The 19,237-nt window shown below is 37.8% G+C and overlaps 1 protein-coding gene across 2 annotated transcripts in view; it reads right to left on the bottom strand.

Annotated features, from left to right (window-relative positions):
• Nucleotides 1-1,019: 1,019 nt before the first annotated feature.
• The window catches only part of LOC143025449 (uncharacterized), a 21,157-nt gene continuing 2,939 nt past the window's right edge, over nucleotides 1,020-19,237 (bottom strand). Inside the window, exons 1-4 of one of the 2 annotated variants that reach the window (XM_076185127.1) lie at nucleotides 4,367-4,474; nucleotides 3,335-3,449; nucleotides 2,880-2,959; nucleotides 1,020-2,029 (exon numbers count right to left, since the gene is read on the bottom strand). In XM_076185127.1, coding sequence (XP_076041242.1) covers nucleotides 1,942-2,029; nucleotides 2,880-2,959; nucleotides 3,335-3,449; nucleotides 4,367-4,407 — 324 coding nt within the window. In that variant the 5' untranslated portion in view covers nucleotides 4,408-4,474 and the 3' untranslated portion in view covers nucleotides 1,020-1,941. Of the gene's footprint in view, nucleotides 2,030-2,879; nucleotides 2,960-3,334; nucleotides 3,450-4,366; nucleotides 4,475-19,237 lie in introns of those variants that run through there. The other variant, XM_076185128.1, reaches the window with a different exon arrangement.

Below are 19,237 nucleotides of genomic sequence, written 5' to 3'. Positions count from 1 at the left end.
CTAGATGGGTTGTTAGGAAACACTGCCAGTGTATTTCTAGATGATATTTTGATAGTTTTCCATACAGCGGCTGAGCACTTTAAGAAATTAGATTTTATATTCTCAAAACTAGTTGAAACAGGATTGAAAGTGAAACCTGACAAATTTAAGCTCCTGCAGGACAGTGTTATTTATTTGGGACATAAGATAGACAGGCATGGACTTAGTACAGTGAATTCAAAGGTTGAAGCAGTAAAGAATTTTCCAGTTCCAAACAATGTAGAAAAAGTTAGAAGTTTCTTGGGATTGACAGGATATTATAGAAAATTTATTCAACGATATGCTGACATTGCTAATCCATTAAGTTCTTTGTTGAGGAAGGACTCAAAGTTCATGTGGGGACCTGCACAACAGCAAGCTTTTGACAAGTTGAAAGATAAACTCACGAGTTCTCCAGTTTTAATATTTCCAGACTATGATAAAGAATTCATTCTTTGTACTGATGCATCTGACATAGGGTTAGGAGGCATACTTATGCAAGAGAGAAATGGAACTTTGAAACCAATAGCTTACACATCTAGACTTTGTAATAGCGCAGAGAGAAACTACTCTATAACAGAAAGAGAAACGTTAGCAGTGATATATTCATTAGAAGGTTTTATAGATATGATACTGTGCTATCCAATCAGAGTGTGGACTGATCATACAGCTATTCAGAACCTAAGCATAAGAATCTTAGGAGCAGAGCTAACAGTGATGTTTGTTATTGATGAAACTCTGAGGCGGACTGCTGGTCATGCGAGACCGTTGTCCAACAATGCAGTTCCTAAATCCGGGTTTTTTATTTTTTATTTATTTATTTATTTATTTATTTATTGACGAAGAGAGGCTTAAAGTCCAGAAACACTTTTCTGAATGGAGCGATATTGACAACATGGATAGAAGCACTGGTAAACTACAGTCCAGTACAATTTTTTTTTCGAGTGCAGACATTTGATAGAAAAACCCATTTTGCGGGGTCAGATAAGATATACAAGATATGATCATTTATCATTATTATTTAAAAAATATATATAAACATCCATCATAGTTCAACATGATCTAGGTACAACATAAATAATATAAAATTGGTTCTATCGTTCATATCATGACAACAGTCGTGAAGTTGCCAAGTCATGGAAGAATTGTTGCAACAAAACAACAATAGCAATCCATAAGCTGAGCAGTTGGCATGCACAAGTCCAACAACCTGTATATGTTGCCATGGTTACGTCACAGGCAAAATCAGTTCTGGAATTCTATATATTGATGTATCAGAGTCATTGATGAATAATGTCTAAGCTCTCAGAACTATTTACCAAAAAACTTCTTTCCCTTTATAAGAGAGGAAGCCTCTGTATTTGTATTACATGTGAAATCTGTTTGACAGGGCGAAGAGTATGGATTATAGATGTTGTGATGATCTTAGTATTATTTGTAGATGCTGAACATACTAGAACTGGATTTCATTCAAGACTATCAACGGCAAAACACTCCCATGTCTTTGTAACAGATTCTGTGTCAGAGTCACTTTGCGGATGCGTGTTTATGAGTGTTTGACCACAAAGTCACGTAAAGCTCATAGAAATCGTAATAATTCCTTTGACAAAAAAGGTACACGATGTGACACCATTCCACATAGACACAGCCTAAGTAAAATCGTTAAAATATGAAAACAAAATTCAACACTCCAGTCTTCACTCCTAACACTGTACAAATTTTATGTACACTTATATACACGGCGAGGCGTCTTGTGAGACATCTCCAAAACAAGTATTGTCAACGTTGGCAGAAGATCCTGGTTGAGAAGGAAATTGAACATATCTCCAATGTCAATCAGTCGATGACAACTTCCTGATAAGTTAACTATCTTATGGTTTGCTGTTGTTGATAAACAGACTTTTGGGGACAGGTCTTCTGAAGTTAGATTTGAACTTTCTGAAACCATGTTTCTGAAGGAGGAAAGCGTGGAAATTGTTTGCAGAGGACCGGGATCTCAGGATAAGGGCAACTGTAAAACAAAAAGTAAAGAACGTTAAAGCCAAGACACTACACCCACCCACATGTATTCATACATACATACATACATACATACATACATGCATACATACATACATACATACATACATACATACATACATACATACATACATACATACATACATACATACATACATACATACATACATACATACATACATACATCTTTTTTTTTCAACCACATTAACTTTTCAGTTTTAATTCCATGTCATCACGAACGAGACTGACAATGAGCTCGTCGGAGACATATACGGAAGTGTGTGTGAACATACACACATACATAGCGCCAAGTACTGTCTGGTCCTAAGATTAGTACAAACTGTATATTATAAATGTATCACTATATCTCTGTTAACTCAATAAACCGATTACCATTATCATATTATTACATACATAAAGTACATACATACACGAAAAGGCCATTGCCCAATTATAAGAGAGAGGCCCCAGCCTAGACATGCACCCACCCTTCACCCATTCCACACCCATATATTTTCCCTTCCATCTTAGCTCCTTTGAATGAAGGACCATCCTTGTCTCCCGCCCACTATCTGGGTCAGGAGAAACTCAACAAGACACAGCACCTTCACAGTAGGACCCGACACCTAAGCTGGTTTATCCTTTCCCAGATATCCGACTAACTAGTCTCAAACCTAGAAAAAGGCTCTAGAAACTTGTACGGACGTAAGTGTGACTTCGAAGGACCACTAACTAACCCCAAACCGAGAGGAATGTTTTAGAAACCTTTACGGACTTGAGTGTGACTTTGGAGGGGATATAGTAACTTAGGAGGAGCTGACGCCAAAAGGGAATCGACTTACAGTCTGGTGCCGAAGTTGGGATTGGGGCCGTCGAAGTTCCTGCCGAAGCGAGCTGCTGCTCTGCGGGAACGACGGTGGACCTGTAAGGCAAGAGGAATATTGGAGATCGAAAAAGGGAAGCTTTCTCAGGGCCATGAGGTTTCGTTATGATTAATTGTATTAATTACTATCATCATTTCGTATTAGTTTATCTAATCTTTTATTCTTTATTGATTTGTAATCATTAATCATTCATTCTTCTATTATTGTAATTGTTATAATTTAAATTATTTTACTTGTAATTACAAGGTGTTATTTCATTTCTCTATTCACGAAATAATTATTTTGTTATTGACTTTTTGAAGTACCCTGTATCCTAACCGAAGGTTTTTTAATCAACTCCTCATAGCCAGATCTAACCTTAATCATCATTAGCGTAAACTTACTAGCACTACAAATGAGGGTTGGGCACTTACAAGGTTTGAGAGGACGTCTCCGTAGGCGGCTGCTCTTCTGGCCACCCCATGGGTTGCCCGCTCGAGGGACAATGGGGACGGCGCTGCGCGGGCACTGGGGGCGCAGGCAACCACGCTGCAAGAACAGAAGCGCTGGTGAACTACAGTCCGTGACGACAAGAACAAGGAAGAGAATTATCAGTTGGAGATAGGTCAGTTATCCTTTATGTTAGCTGTTGTGTATAGTGTATGCATTAGCACACACACACACACACACACACACACACACACACACACACACACACACACACACACACACACACACACACACACACACACACACACACACACACACACACACACACACACACACACACGACACCACTCGATGGCCTAGTGGTAGTGTTCGTGGCCGCTACTACGGTGGTCCGGGTTGGAGTCCCGCCCAGTGCTGAAATAATTTCAGTATCGCTATGCTACGAGTCGTTACTCCAACTGTTGTGGGCGGGGAGTTGGGTGTGGGTGTAAAGGTCACAGCATTACCCATAGATCGGTCACATATATGAGCTCTGAGCTCTCTTCTGGGAGGGAAAAGCTGTCGATCACGAGTCCAACACATGATGTAAGACCTTGGTTGTGAATCACAAGTACTACGCTCCCGCGCATACACACAATACGCACACTCGCGCCTAAGCACACCCAAAACAGACAGGTAGTGTGCGACGTGCACACACACTATGCTTTGTGAAAATGGTGCGAGCACAGTCACAGCATCTTCTTGGGGTCTGTCCCTTGGTCTCCTGTGTGGAACGCAGGCCTCTCTCCAGTCCGAGACCGATGGAGTCTGCTCGCCTTCGCGCATGCGCCAGTCGCTGCTGGCAGTCGAACACGCACCAACGTTTTCTTTCGAATGTGTTACTTTGTTACGTCACATTTACGCATGTATGTCACAATGACATGATTGACATTATTAGTTCACATGTTACCATATTGCGTCATGTGTTACGTTACGTGTTACTTGGTGTCCATGTGTAACAGTCCCAGTATACTTACCACGCAAGGCAGAGAAAAACCAGAATGATTTTCGGGTCCATTGTTGTTACGATGTGGGCGAGTGAGCGAGTGCGGTTAGACGACTTGGCCTGGATGTGATTCCTTCGCTTGTGCTTTGGGTCGACGGCGGACGCGGCTTCTTATATACCTACCTGAGTGCCGAGGGAGTGACGACGCAGTAACCTTGCTGGACAGGAAAAGGTCATTTAACCCAAGACAAGGGCACGTGTGGACTGCGGGGAAGGGGAAGGGGTTAAATGTGGTCTTCAGGGGTGTTCCCCGTCCACGGAACTGGCGGTTCTGGGGGTGGGGGTTAAGTGATTTAGACATGAAAGTTAAAAGAGGAATTTCATGTTAACGTGCCGTACACACTCGCGCGCGCACACACACATACAATATATATATATATATATATATATATATATATATATATATATACATATATATATATATATATATATATATATATATATATATATATATATATATATATATATATACACAGTGGCGGCAAAAAAAAAGTTGACATTCAGGATTTTAGGACAATAAAAATCAAAAGTAGGTTTCGAGGGATCACATGCTCACTTGCTGAGATATTCATGAGTGCAACCACTTCATGCATGATGGTGCTCCCTCTGACAGGTAGTGAAAAAGTTCCTTTCTGACCGTAATATTAGTGTTTTTGAGTGGCCAGGCAACTCCCCTGACCTAAACCTTATTGAAAATGCCTGGAACCAAATGAAAGACAAGCTGGAAAAGTCGCGACACACAAGCATCCCTGTCCTGAGGGAGGAGCTGAAAAAGATGTGGGCGACAATGGACGCCACCTACTTTACCGAACTTGCCAACTCGATGCCCAGAAGGATCCAGATGGTTATCAAGAATAAGGGTAACATGTCAAAATATTAAGTGTAGGACCAAAGTGGAAATAAAAGGCCAGTAAGTGGTACTTATGATTTTTATTGTCCTAAAAATCCTAAATGTCATTTTTTTGCCGCCTATATATATATATATATATATATATATATATATATATGTATATATATATGTATATATACATATATATATATTGTATATATGTATATATATATATATATATATATATATATATATTAAATTAAACTATTTCTCTTGGTGTCTATTCAATTCTGTCATGTCTGTGTATGTATATATATATATATATATATATATATATATGTATATATATACATATATGTATATGTATATATATGTATATATATATAAATATATATACATATATGTATATGTAAATATATGTATATATATATATATATATATATATATATATATATATATATTTATATATTCAGAAGAGTATTTTCCATGTGTCTTATTATGAACTTGGTCTCCTTTGAAAAGAAGTTTATGACTTCACAATAGGTAGTCATTATAGCGAGCTCGCAGTTTCATGTACAAAACTCTTGTTCAGTAGATTGGGATATTCTTACTTTGTGGTAAGGGAAGAAAGTTCCGGAGAATGGAGTGATTGTATTACATTTGATATATTTGTGTCCATACTTGCTCTTGACTGCGGGAGGTTACAGGATAACTGGTAGAGTTTACCGGGTAGCTCGGGCTATGGCGGGTTGTTGTATGGTTGGGAAATCCTCCGGTTTCGGGTTGTGACGAAATGCTTGGTTTTGTGGTGTTTTGTGGGGGTTTGTTGCGTGCTTAGGTTAGTGGCAGTTATTATCATGCTTGGGAGTGCCTTAAGGTCCTTTGCTTGTGTGTTTGATTTTGGGCTCAACTCTTTGATATATAATGTCTCTCAGATTAGGAGGTGTTTATTGTCTGTACATATATCCAAAATATATGTACTTTCCTGTAGGATATTTCTAGTCATTACTATGCCATGTTCATCTCTTAGGTGTTTTTTCTAGTGGATCCTGATGTAAGGTGGTATGGAGGGCGACGGGATAACCTCATTGTCTTCATGGCAATGTAAGTGGAGGGGAGGGCTTCACAGTTCCCTCTGGTATATTTGAACCTATAAATGACATGTGACTTCGAAAGTTCCTTTCTGTCTTGGTGCTGACTGTTCTTAAGTAGGAGGTGGCTTGTTTTATAATAAATATTTAAGTTTAATATTTTCTCTGGGTTGACTGGTTTGATATTTTTCTTGATATATATATATATATATATATATATATATATATATATATATATATATATATATATAAATATATATATATATATCTTTTTTTTTTTTTTTTTTTTTTTTCTTTTTTTTCATTGTGCGTTCTTCACCCTTCACCCTACCCATCCATTTGATTCTTGGTCTACCCCTCAGGTTCACTCCATCCACCTTTGCCTTCCACACCTCTTTTTTCTAGTTTTTTCTCATTCATTCTTTCCACTTGCTCAAAACATCCCAGTATTCTTTCATCTTCCCTATCTGTCAGGTGCCTTTCCACCCATGCTCTCCTCACTTGTGGCGTAATCTTAAGTGTGCTGATCTCGCATTCACTTAGTTTGTGGGTTCGAATCCCACACTTTTCTCCGACTTCCAGCAGAGACTATTGTTACCTGCCCCTCCTGGTGTAGGCTCCTCACCTACTCTTTTCCACACTCCCTCATTCCTCATTATATATATATATCCTCATAACACCCAGCATACTTCTCAGACACTTCTTTTCTGCCTCCCATATATTTCAAGTCTGTCCCATACAGTGTCGTAAGCGCAACCAACCCTTCACACAGTCGTCTCTCCGCATCCACCCCCAGATAGCTATTTCTCATGACACTTTTAGTTCCTCCAAGATTTTTACTTGCTTCCTTCGCTCCACTACAGTTTACCTCCACCCCGACTCCTCCATTTCCTGCTACATGCGACCCCAAATATCTAAAACTTTCCACTTCCTCTAACCTCTCTCTTCTAAGATTTACCTCCAGCTGACTGCCATCCTCACCTCTTGTATGTCTCATCACTTTACTTTTACCAACACTTCCTCCTTTTGCATACCTTCCCAAACTCCGTCACTAACTGCCTTAGTCCCTCCTCTGACCTCGACACAAGTGCAGTGTCATCAGCAAAGTCAACTGTTGAAATTACTGTGCTTATAATATCATCGAGGACATTGTAACAAAAGAGAAACAAAGTTAATATGAACAGTTTAGTATTCTGCGTTTCCCAATCACTAATGCCCATCCTACTGAAATAGCAGGAATTTTAAGAACCATTGCTTCTTTCAGTAAATTGTCGAATGCCACAGTGCAAATATTTCATGTAACTAGGGTACATTGTCTATTTTTTTAATCGGTCATACACCTCGAAGGCTACGTGAATGCACCTAAAGCATTTTTATTGTTTGAGGGTATGGAGCCATTGATGTGATATGTCATACAATCGCTCCGAGTAATTTGACAAAGATGTAATCAAATCTTTGTATTTTTGCCACGTAACCTTAAAGAAACTGAGTATTGTCCACTCGTGACCTCAGCTCAGTCCACTCGTGACCTCAGCTCAGTCCACTCGTGACCTCAGCTCAGTCCACTCGTGACCTCAGCTCAGTCCGCTCGTGACCTCAGCTAGAGACCTCGTTTTTCTGCACAGACACCAGCTAGTGAATACCTGTGAATTTTATATCTCCGAATAGTGTTAAGTGATTGTGTTGTGTTTTTGTAATTGTATACGTATAGCGCTATACAGTTACAGATATAAGATAAAGTGCAGGGTTCTATTTAATTTCAAAACAGTTTTCTGTTACCGTATTCCAAAGGTAGGAGAAATAGTATAAGGTAAGCAGAGTAAGCTTCGCGTATTTAGTTTATTAGAGACCGCTTTGATTTGTTGTTGTTGTTGATTTGTATTTTCTCTTTGCCGTTTTTATTGCTAAAGGGGGAGCGAAATGGCTTGTGAAGGTTGCGTGAACCTAGAGGTCCGTCTCAGGATGTGTGAGGAGGCAATTCGGCTTCTCAGGAGTGCGCTCCGTGAGAAGAGTGAACCCTCCCCACAACCCAAAGAGCGTTCCACTTCTTCACCTACTGTCACTGCCATGAGCGAGTGGCGCTCCGTGGGGTCCCGTTTGTCGAGCCCGCGTTCGGTAGACGTGTGCCCTGTGGAGCAACCGCTGGCTCTAGTCAATCGTTTTGCTCTACTGGAGGATGAAGTGGCTGAAAACCAGGAGTTCTTGGTGGTGGGGGACTCCATGGTTCGAGGCTATGACGACATCCTGCAGCGAAAGACTAAGCGACGTTGCAAGCTTGTATGTCAACCGGGCCGTGGGATCGCCGATTGTACCCGGTCCATCAGGGAGCAAGGACGGAAGAACACGGTTACGATTGTACATACGGGTAGTAACGATGTAGGTAGGGTGAGATCAGAGGAGCTTGTTCGGAATTACAAGGTCCTCCTTCAGGAGATGAAGGAACGTGGGAGCCGTCACGTAGTCTGTGGGATCCTCCCGAGGATCTACGCAGGTTCGTGTTGGAACAGTAGAGCCATAGGGATCAATGATAGGATATCGCAGTTGTGCACACAATTGGGATACCACTTTCTTGATCCTTGGTATCTCTTTTCTAGGCGCCATGACCTTTACGCTTCTGATGGGATCCACCTTACCCGCAGAGGCAAAGATGTTCTTACAAACCTCATTGTGGGAGTTTGTAATGAACCAGCTCCTTTTTTAGGGTAGAAGGCCAAAGGGAAGGGGAAATAGAATGTACTTGGGAAAACAGTGTAGAGTATAGCATTAATGTAGAACAATGTACCAGTATAGGACAAAATATAATTTTAGGATATAATGTCGCTAGAGGACGAAATGTCACATTAGGATATAATGTCATAGGACAAAATGTCGCAATGGGATATAATGACAGTGGAGGACAAAAGATCACGATGGGAAGTAATGATAAAGGAGAACAAAATATCACGATAGGATGTAATGATAATGGAGGAGAAAATATCACGGTAGGATATAATGTCATTGAAGGCCAAAATGTAATTTTAGGAAGGGATACCGGACAGAATGTCAATGAAGGCCAAAATATCATGATAGGATGTAATATCGCTAGAGGACGAAATGACACATTAGGATGTAATGTCTTAAGACAAAATGTCACAATGGGATGTAATGACAGTGGAGGACAAAAGATCACAATGGGAAATAATGATAGTGGAGACCAAAATATCACGATAGGATGTAATGATAATGGAGGAGAAAATATCACGGTAGGTTATAATGTCAGTGAAGAACAAAATATAATTTTAGGAAGAGATACCGGACAGAATGTCAATGAAGGCCAAAATATCAAGATAGGATGTAATGACAGTGGAAGACAAAAGATCACGATGGGATGTAATTATAGTGGAGGAAAAAATATCACGGTAGGATATAATGTCACTGGAGGACAAAATATAATTTTAGAAAGGGATGCCGGACATAATGTCACTGAACGACGGGAGGCCGGCGTGAATCACGGTGACGTAGGGGGACAAAATGTACAAAATAGATCGGATGACCGTAATCGACCAGATGTCCGTGATGGGGGAAATGTTAATTTTGATAGGAGAAATGTTAATGAGGCATTGAATGTCAATGAAGGACCAAATAATAATAATATAGAGCAAGGCATAAATAAAAACAAAATGATAATATAAGACATGATATTGAAACTCAAAATGTGTCAAAAAGAAATAATCAGGAGTTTCTTAAAACTATGTACTTTAATGCTCGTAGTATTAGGAACAAATTTCAAGAAATACAGGCGTATGTCAAAAGCAAAAATCTCGATATGATAGGAATAACTGAGACATGGTTAAATGGTACAGAGTTCGAAGCTGAATTTAATATTGCGGGATTTAAACACTTTCATCAGGATAGAAACCACAAGAAAGGTGGGGGTGTTCTATTGTACGTTAAAAACAATGTTCATGCTTGTGTTTTAGAGAAAGTGAAACAGGATGCATATGACAGTTTGTGGGTTGAGTTAACCCAAACAAATGGACAAAAAATGAATATAGGTGTAATATATAGGCCAAAGACATTATCATTAGCAGACGACAAACTGTTATTTCAAGAACTGTCTAGTTTCTGCAACCGGGATTTATTGATAATGGGTGATTTCAATTTTACTGACATTGATTGGATGACCCTTGAACATGGCCATATAGGTAGTCGCTTGATTGATTTTCTTGGTGACAATTACTTAATTCAGCATGTAAAAGAGCCCACAAGATATGGAAACTTACTCGATTTATTGATCACTAGCCGCGAAAGCATGGCAACTGATGTAGAAGTCGGTGAATCTGTTGCAAATAGCGATCACAACTTAGTCAGATTCAAACTCCTAAACAATTTTAGAATAGATACTTGTGCTTCTAAAATACCCGATTTCAGTAAAGCTCAGTTCATAGAACTACGTCAGGAGCTTCAGCTTACAGATTGGGAGGAAAAATTAAACGAAAGGCCTGTAGATCAGATGTGGGAAATATTTCAAAATACGCTCACTAAGATGATTCAAACTTACATTCCTTTTAAGGACAGACGTCCCCCAAATCAGGCTCGCCCAAAGTGGATCGACAAAGAAACTGAAAAAAGTATTGCTAAAAAGAGACAGGCTTATAAGAAATATAAGTGCTCGGGTGCATCTAATGACTATGAAACTTATGTATCAATACAGAGAGATTTAAAAAGGACAATAAGAAAAAGAAAACGACAATACGAAATGAACATCGCTGAGAAATCCAAAGAGAATCCCAAAGAATTCTATAGTTACATTAGAGATAAAAAGGTTGTTAGGAATCACATTGGTCCACTATTATCTGCTGACGGTCAACTTGAATATTCAAATGAAGGAATGTGTAATCTCTTAAACAATTATTTTAGCTCGGTATTCGTAAACGAAACACCTCAAAGTGAATTCCAAACTGAAACCTGTGAAAAGTCTGGGGTAAACTTACTCACTACGGTAAATATAACAAAAGAAAAAATTAAAAGGTGTATAGACAAACTCAAAGTTAATAAAACGCCAGGGCCTGACGGTTGGCATCCAAGAATCTTAAAGGAAATGAAAAATGAGATTGTTGTTCCATTAGAAATTATTTTCAAAAAATCCATCATATCCGGAGATGTCCCAAGAGAATGGAAGCTAGCTAACGTTACTCCCATATTCAAAAAAGGTGACAAAAAGAAACGAAATAACTATAGGCCTATAAGTTTGACTTCAATCGTAGGAAAAATAATGGAAACTATCATCAGAGATGATATCGAATATCATTTAGAAAGTAACCGTTTGATAAATGATAGCCAGCATGGTTTCAGACGGAAACGTTCTTGCGTGACTAATTTACTCGAATTCTACAACACAGTTATCTCGAATTATGACAAAAGAAACAATATAGATTTAATATATCTAGACTTTGCAAAAGCTTTTGATACCGTCCCACACGAAAGACTACTTACTAAATTAGCTTTGCATGGAATAAGTGGTAGCCTATTAGGTTGGACTAGTAATTGGTTGAAAGGTCGAAAACAGAGAGTTGTTTTAAATGGAAAAACTTCTGGATGGAAAAATGTTGCAAGTGGAGTTCCTCAGGGTTCCGTTCTTGGGCCACTTCTATTCATAGTATATATAAATGATATAGACAATGGACTAAAATCTACTGTTTCCAAATTTGCTGATGATACAAAACTGTGCGGAGTGGCAAATGATCACTCAAACCAATTAGATATTCAAGAAGATTTAGATCAATTACAGCAATGGTCTGAAAAGTGGCTAATGAAATTTAACACAAGTAAATGCAAGGTAATGCACATAGGTAAAAATAACAGTAAGTACGATTACAAGTTATTTGGAAATTCGTTAACAAAAGTGGATAGTGAAAAAGATCTCGGCGTAATTATCAGTAACGACCTCAAATCATCCAAGCAGCGTATTTCAGCCTCTGAGAAAGCAAATAAGATTCTGGGATTGATTGCGCGATCTTTTGATTTCAAAAGTCCATCACTGATTAACAAGCTATATAAATCGTTAGTTCGTCCACATTTGGAATATGCTGTTTCCGTATGGTCACCGAATCTCATTAAAGACATTGACAGACTGGAAAAAGTACAACGGCGAGCCACAAAACTGATTCCAAATATCAAAAATAAATCATACGAAAATCGACTTAAGCACATGAATCTGTTTTCCCTAAAAAAGCGTAGACTCAGAGGTGACTTGATACAGGTCTTTAAGATTTTAAAGGGAATTGACAACATCAAAAGTGACAAAATTTTCACATTGAATGAGAATCAGACAAGAAACAATGGTCTCAAACTGTCCGGAAATAGATTCAATTTGGAAGTAGGTAGAAACAACTTTGCCAACCGTGTAGTTAATGAATGGAATAAACTTCCTGCACAGGTAGTGCAATGTAGTTCAGTTCGAAGCTTTAAGAATCATTTAGATAAATACCTAAGTAAGATGCTGTAATTATTATATTTTATTTTATATTATTTGTTTTTGTTTTGTTATAATTTGTCTGTCTGATTTTCATTTATTATTAGTTATATGTCAATTTATTATCATTTACTATTTACCTGTTTGTTTGTTATTCAACTATACCAATACATTTATTTATGTATTTTAATTGTTATTTACATTGTTATAGTTTTAATTTATTATTAATATGATTTTTTTTTTTTTTTTTTTTTTCATCCGACCTAGAAATGGATCAAAAGGTCTCCTGTCGGCATGCTTTGCCTTTGTAATCCTTTGTAACGACATTTTTCATATTTGATGTCAATGGCTTTCTACAATACTTCAAAAATAACAAACTATACCAACATATATCAGTGGATCAGTGATGTAAAACGTGACATACAATACCATAAATAACATTGGGTATTTTTTTTCACAAAAGGTTTGTTTCTCTTAAAATTTTTAGCTATCCTAGGGCAAACTTTTACGCTGGTTCCAAATATATACTTGCTATGCTTTTATCATCGGCCGTTTTAATGATATAGAAAATTAAACTAATATGAAGAAATGTACGGGGTACGGAAAACACAATTGTCGTTACAATATACCTTTTTTTCCAGGTTTATAATATAAATATTGACGTTCTTGACAATGGCTACAAGAGGATGTAGGAATTTACCAGATTCATTCTATTATGCGTGTGGTTTCTATGTTGGATCTAAACATGTATCACATAGAAATGTGAAAGGTGCGAAGTGCTGGATTGCTTATACCGGTAGACTGTATTTTGGAATGAGTATGGATGAGCAAGGAAAACCATGGGCCCCTCATGTGATATGTGGAAGTTGTCGATCAAATTTAGATGCATGGTTGAAAGGTGCAAGAAAAGCAATGCCATTTGCTGTGCCAAGAGTTTGGTGAGAGCGTAGTAGGATTTGATTTAATGCAATGTTGATTATAATATCGTATATTTTCAAAGTTTTTAGGTATTTGGCTAGAATGTGGTTTTGATATATTGGAGTAGGTGTGTTTTTAGTCTGATTTCACTCTACTCAAGAATATTCAGCATTGTAAAATTTAGACTTCTTTAAAAGGAGTTAAAAAAATACTGGGCCTGTTTTAACTTGCATGCATGCGTTGGCTCCCCTACTTATCTTTCATACAGTGGCAAATTTATTCTCATCTGTTACTGACAGGTCACGTATACGACTTTAAAATCTGTAATGATATTTTATCATCTCCTCTATCGCAGGATATCAATTCATACTGTAATTTGAATGGGTGTGGAAGACCACGCGGTACAACACTGACATGAGTTGGCTGATTAGGTTCCTCACTTAGGAGTTAGTTTAGAATTAAGGAGTGCCCTTGGCACGGGTCCTCTGGGTCCCTCCCGTGGCCCTCTAGTTGAGAAACATTATTCCTTCCAGAATATTTGAGAACTCAAAACCTGACATGATGGCGATATCTTGGTCACAAATGACCCTGATTAGGTGTTGCACTGAGCATTCAAGGCGCAAGAGCCAATCACGAGCAGTTGTGATGAAATACTGCTATAATGGGATTATAAGAGGCTAGTAGATTGAGGTGGGTGGGTGGGTAGATGGGGGTAGGTGGCGAGAAGTTCATTTTACGACTTAGATGATTTGAAACAATGGTCGCTCAGGAGTTGCAAAGTTGCATATTTTCGCTCATCGTCCAGTGTTTGTGGATACGAGCTAGGGTATCGATAGAGGTGCTGATGTTTCGAAATGTTAGCGCTAAGCCACTTCGGTTCGTGACAAGAGTGCTTGTGTAGGCAGTGTTGCTTGAGACAGTGTAACAGCCTTTCTGATTGGAGAAAGGGGTGGAGGAGGAGAGAAATTGTTGGTACACGGAGGTAAAGTCACGCCCTTAAAGGGTGGCACTTGTTTATAACGTTCAAATTTATTGGATGAATTAAATAGTGACGTCGAAGCAGACTTGGCTTGGTGGGTGTAAGAGGATCCCAGGTGGGAATCCTCTGGTGTACCTAAGACCATACGTTGTACCAGAATTCGTGAAGAAAATGAAGAAAAGTTTAAGTTCAATTTAATTCACCTTCGTTACAGAGGAATGGAACTTGACTAAAAGCATACATTACGAAAGAGGCATGGGGCCTACAGATGGGTGACTTACAATATTACAATGATAAAAAGAAAGTGAAGAAAGTTGTAAGTGAATAAAGAATTACAATATCACAGAAGGGAACTAAAAAAGTTAGTAGCAGCAGAAATAACAGTGGTGGCAGCGGTGTGATGAACCTCTTCCAAAGTGATTTTAAACAAGACTAAGTTAAAAGTGAACGGGTACACCAATCGACTTTGAAAACAGTGCACACAACACAACCACCCAATGTACAACTACAACCAAGCGTATGTTAATTTCAAGGACGAGGGACGAGGAGTCTTCATACAACGAATGGAACGAGGCGATCTTCAAGGCGAACTTCAAGACGATCTTCAAGACGATCTTCAAGGCGATCAACTACAAAGCAGCAGTGAACAAAAATTGACGAGGAACGACGAGGTTGACGAACGACGAGGTTGACGTACGTAAGGAAGACTACGTGGAGGCAGTCAAGTCAAATCAACTTACTGAAGTTATGAATAACACTAATAACACAGTACTTAGGCATGAGGTTCATACCTCAAATATAAACATTCCTAAATTCACCGGTGATGAAAACACCTTAGAAGTTAATAAGTTTCTTAACATGATAGATACCTTAATTGTAAGCAAAAATATAACAGATGAAAAAAGGGAAATGGAAAATTTAAAAGAGAATGTAGACCCTGTGAAAGGTAGCGCTAGCTTTATCATAAATTTCCAGCAAATGGATGATATCAACAAATTTGAAGAGTATACAGAAATCTTTATTAGACATTTTATGTCAAAGTGTGATCAGGATCCTATCAGGTCTTTGATTAGAATGATCAAAGAAAGATTCAGATTGGATAGAAAGATCTAGTGATAAAATGAAAGCTTCTCAGGTAATAAAATTAATCACATTTGGCTTGTTAACAAAAACTCTGATGACTTAACGGCAGAAAAGCTGTATAAAGATCTCAAGTCAACTATGAATTTAGGTGAGGTACATTATCTTCTTCACGGGTACAGTGAGACCAGAATTAGTAATTCATATGTGATGACAGTGGGGTAACAGAAAGAAACTAGAAACTCTAGAAGTGAGTATAGGAAAAGAGAATTTTGACATAAAGTTAGAAGCACATCAAAGGATACCAGAATTGTATGTTACAATTGTGATACTTGGGGGGAATAAAGCACAAGGCTGTTATTATGGAACTATTTGTAGAAATTGCAAATATGAGGGACGAAATTAATTTAGTTGAGGAAACCCTCCTTTCTGTATGTATAATCTAAAGATAGGACATAGAACACATGAATGTAGAAATTTCGTATGCACCACGAAACAAGAGGAAAAACCCCAGACACAGAATAAACCAATATTACAGAACTCCCCATATATATATACAAATAGACAGTATTGTGTTAAGGATAAGAGTGATAGAAGGGTGAAAGAAAACTCCAACATCAAAGATAGTTATAAACTGACAATTACAATTGGAAGGACTTCTGTAGGACCTCTCATTGCTGGTAGTGTTCAATAAACCTATTCAAATATTTATTGATACAGGATCTGTAGTTAATGTTATAACTAGTAGAGTTTTAAACCAGTTGAAACCAGGAGTGAAAATCTTGGAACCAATCCATTACTCACTGCAAGGAGTAACTGGAAATCAGTTAAAAACATTAGGTAAGGTTGAACTAGAAGTCATCTTATATACAAATGAACATTTGCACATTCCAGTGATAGTTGTAGAAGAATCTGTTTTTCCAGGAGATTTATTGATAGGATTTGCAACTATGAGAAAAGAGAACATGGTCATATGTCCTGCTGACTTAGGGATCTTAGTGAAATCACAGTTAATTTCATTTTTAAATCAACCAGACTTAAGACCAGTGACAGGAATCAAAGAATCCCTAGAAATAGATAGGAAAGATAACATTTTTATTTTAGATAACGAGGCCGAGCGGTCCAGACCAACAGAAAGTAAAGCCACATATAGTGAACCCAACTCAGATGTTCAAGAAATCCCAGAAATTACTAATTCATCAACTACAAATGAAGCCTTGCAAATTGTGGATGGTGGCGTAATAAAGTCGACATTATTACACTCCAGAGCAATTAACATGACAAGTGCAATTCAAAGGAGTCACTGTAGACTGAAATTTTAACCATCCCAGAATCAATTAGATTAAAAGGTTTGAAATTGGACTCAGGGATTTATAAGTCAAATAAGAACATGGTAGAAATATTAATGATTAGTACTTTGAATAAAGATATAGTCTTAAGGAAAGGTACACAAATAGTGTGTTTTCTGGCGTGTGCAATACCCATTAAGATTTTAAATGAGAGTACTGAGGAGGTGGCATTTCCAATTTCATCAATCTGTTCAGTTCAGTAAGAAACAGAGTTAGGAAAGAAATACAAGTACCAACTAGAACCTACTAGTTGCCCTGAGTTGGATGAAAGCTTAGTTGCTTTGCTCGTGAAGCACAATAAAGCAATTGTTTTGCCGGGGGACGCCTTAGGCAAAACAACTGTTATAAAACATTATACTAAATTAAAACCAGGTACTCAGTCTATTTATATTCCTACCTACACAGTTCCTCACTCTAAACTAGCCATTGTAGATAAACTCATCATCATCCTTTGATTCTGGTGCCAAAATCAGATGATACTATGCGCCCAGTTATTGATCATAGGGAACTGAATAAGCACACTATAAGTGACCGGTTACCATTGCCAGTGATAGGATACATTCTTAGAAGTTTGGGAACTGAGAATAGATATTTTAGCACTATAGATATCAAATCTGCTTTTGGCAAATAGAGTTGCATGAAGACTCACGAGAGTTCACAGCATTTTCTACTCCAACGGGACATTATGAGTTCAAACGATGACATTTGGGTTATGTAATAGTCCATTAACTTACATGAGATTAATGAATACAGTTCTAGATGGGTTGTTAGGAAACACTGCCAGTGTATTTCTAGATGATATTTTGATAGTTTCCCAAACAGCGGCTGAGCACTTTAAGAAATTAGATTTTATATTCTCAAGACTAGTTGAAGCAGGATTGAAAGTGAAATTAAGAAAAATATATGTAAGTTCTTGCAGGACAGTGTTATTTATTTGGGACATAAGATAGACAGGCATGGGCTTAGTACACAGAATTCAAAGGATGAAGCAGTAAAGAATTTTCCAGTTCCAAACAATGTAAAAAAAAAGTTAGAAGTTTCTTGGGATTGACAGGATATTATAGAAAATTTATTCAACGATATGCTGACATTGCTAATCCATTAAGTTCTTTGTTGAGGAAGGACTCAAAGTTCATGTGGGGACCTGCACAACAGCAAGCTTTTGACAAGTTGAAAGATAAACTCACGAGTTCTCCAGTTTTAATATTTCCAGACTATGATAAAGAATTCATTCTTTGTACTGATGCATCTGACATAGGGTTAGGAGGCATACTTATGCAAGAGAGAAATGGAACTTTGAAACCAATAGCTTACACATCTAGACTTTGTAATAGCGCAGAGAGAAACTACTCTATAACAGAAAGAGAAACGTTAGCAGTGATATATTCATTAGAAAGTTTTAGAGATATGATACTGGGATATCCAATCAGAGTGTGGACTGATCATACAGCTATTCAGAACCTATTTAAGCATAAGAATCTTAGGAGCAGAGCTAACAGTGATGTTTGTTATTGATGAAGCTCTGAGGCGGACTGCTGGTCATGCGAGACCGTTGTCCAACAATGCAGTTCCTAAATCCGTTTTTTTTTTTTTTTATTGACGAAGAGAGGCTTTAAAGTCCAGAAACACTTTTCTGAATGGAGCGATATTGGCCATATGGATAGAAGCACTGCTAAACTACAGTCCAGTACATTTTTTTTTTCGAGTGCAGACATTTTATAGAAAAACCCAATATGCGGGATCAGATAAGATATACAAGATATGATCATTTATCTTTATTATTTAAAATATATATATAAACACCCATCATAGTTCAACATGATCTAGGTACAACATAAATAATATAAAATTGGTTCTATCGTTCATATCATGACAACAGTCGTGAAGTTGCCAATTCATGGAAGAATTGTTGCAACAAAACAACAATAGCAATCCATAAGCTGAGCAGTTGGCATGCACAAGTCCAACAACCTGTATACGTTGCCATGGTTACGTCACAGGCAAAATCAGTTCTGGAATTCTATATATTGATGTATCAGAGTCATTGATGAATAATGTCTAAGCTCTCAGAACTATTTACCAAAAAAGCTTCTTTCCCTTTATAAGGAAGGAAGCCTCTGTATTTGTATTACATGTGAAATC

Source organism: Oratosquilla oratoria, chromosome 5 (genome assembly GCF_046742065.1).
Source record: "Oratosquilla oratoria isolate Oo_2021 chromosome 5, ASM4674206v1, whole genome shotgun sequence".
NCBI classification, from domain to species: Eukaryota; Metazoa; Arthropoda; class Malacostraca; order Stomatopoda; family Squillidae; genus Oratosquilla; species Oratosquilla oratoria.
This window is presented reverse-complemented; position numbering and strand designations above follow the sequence as displayed.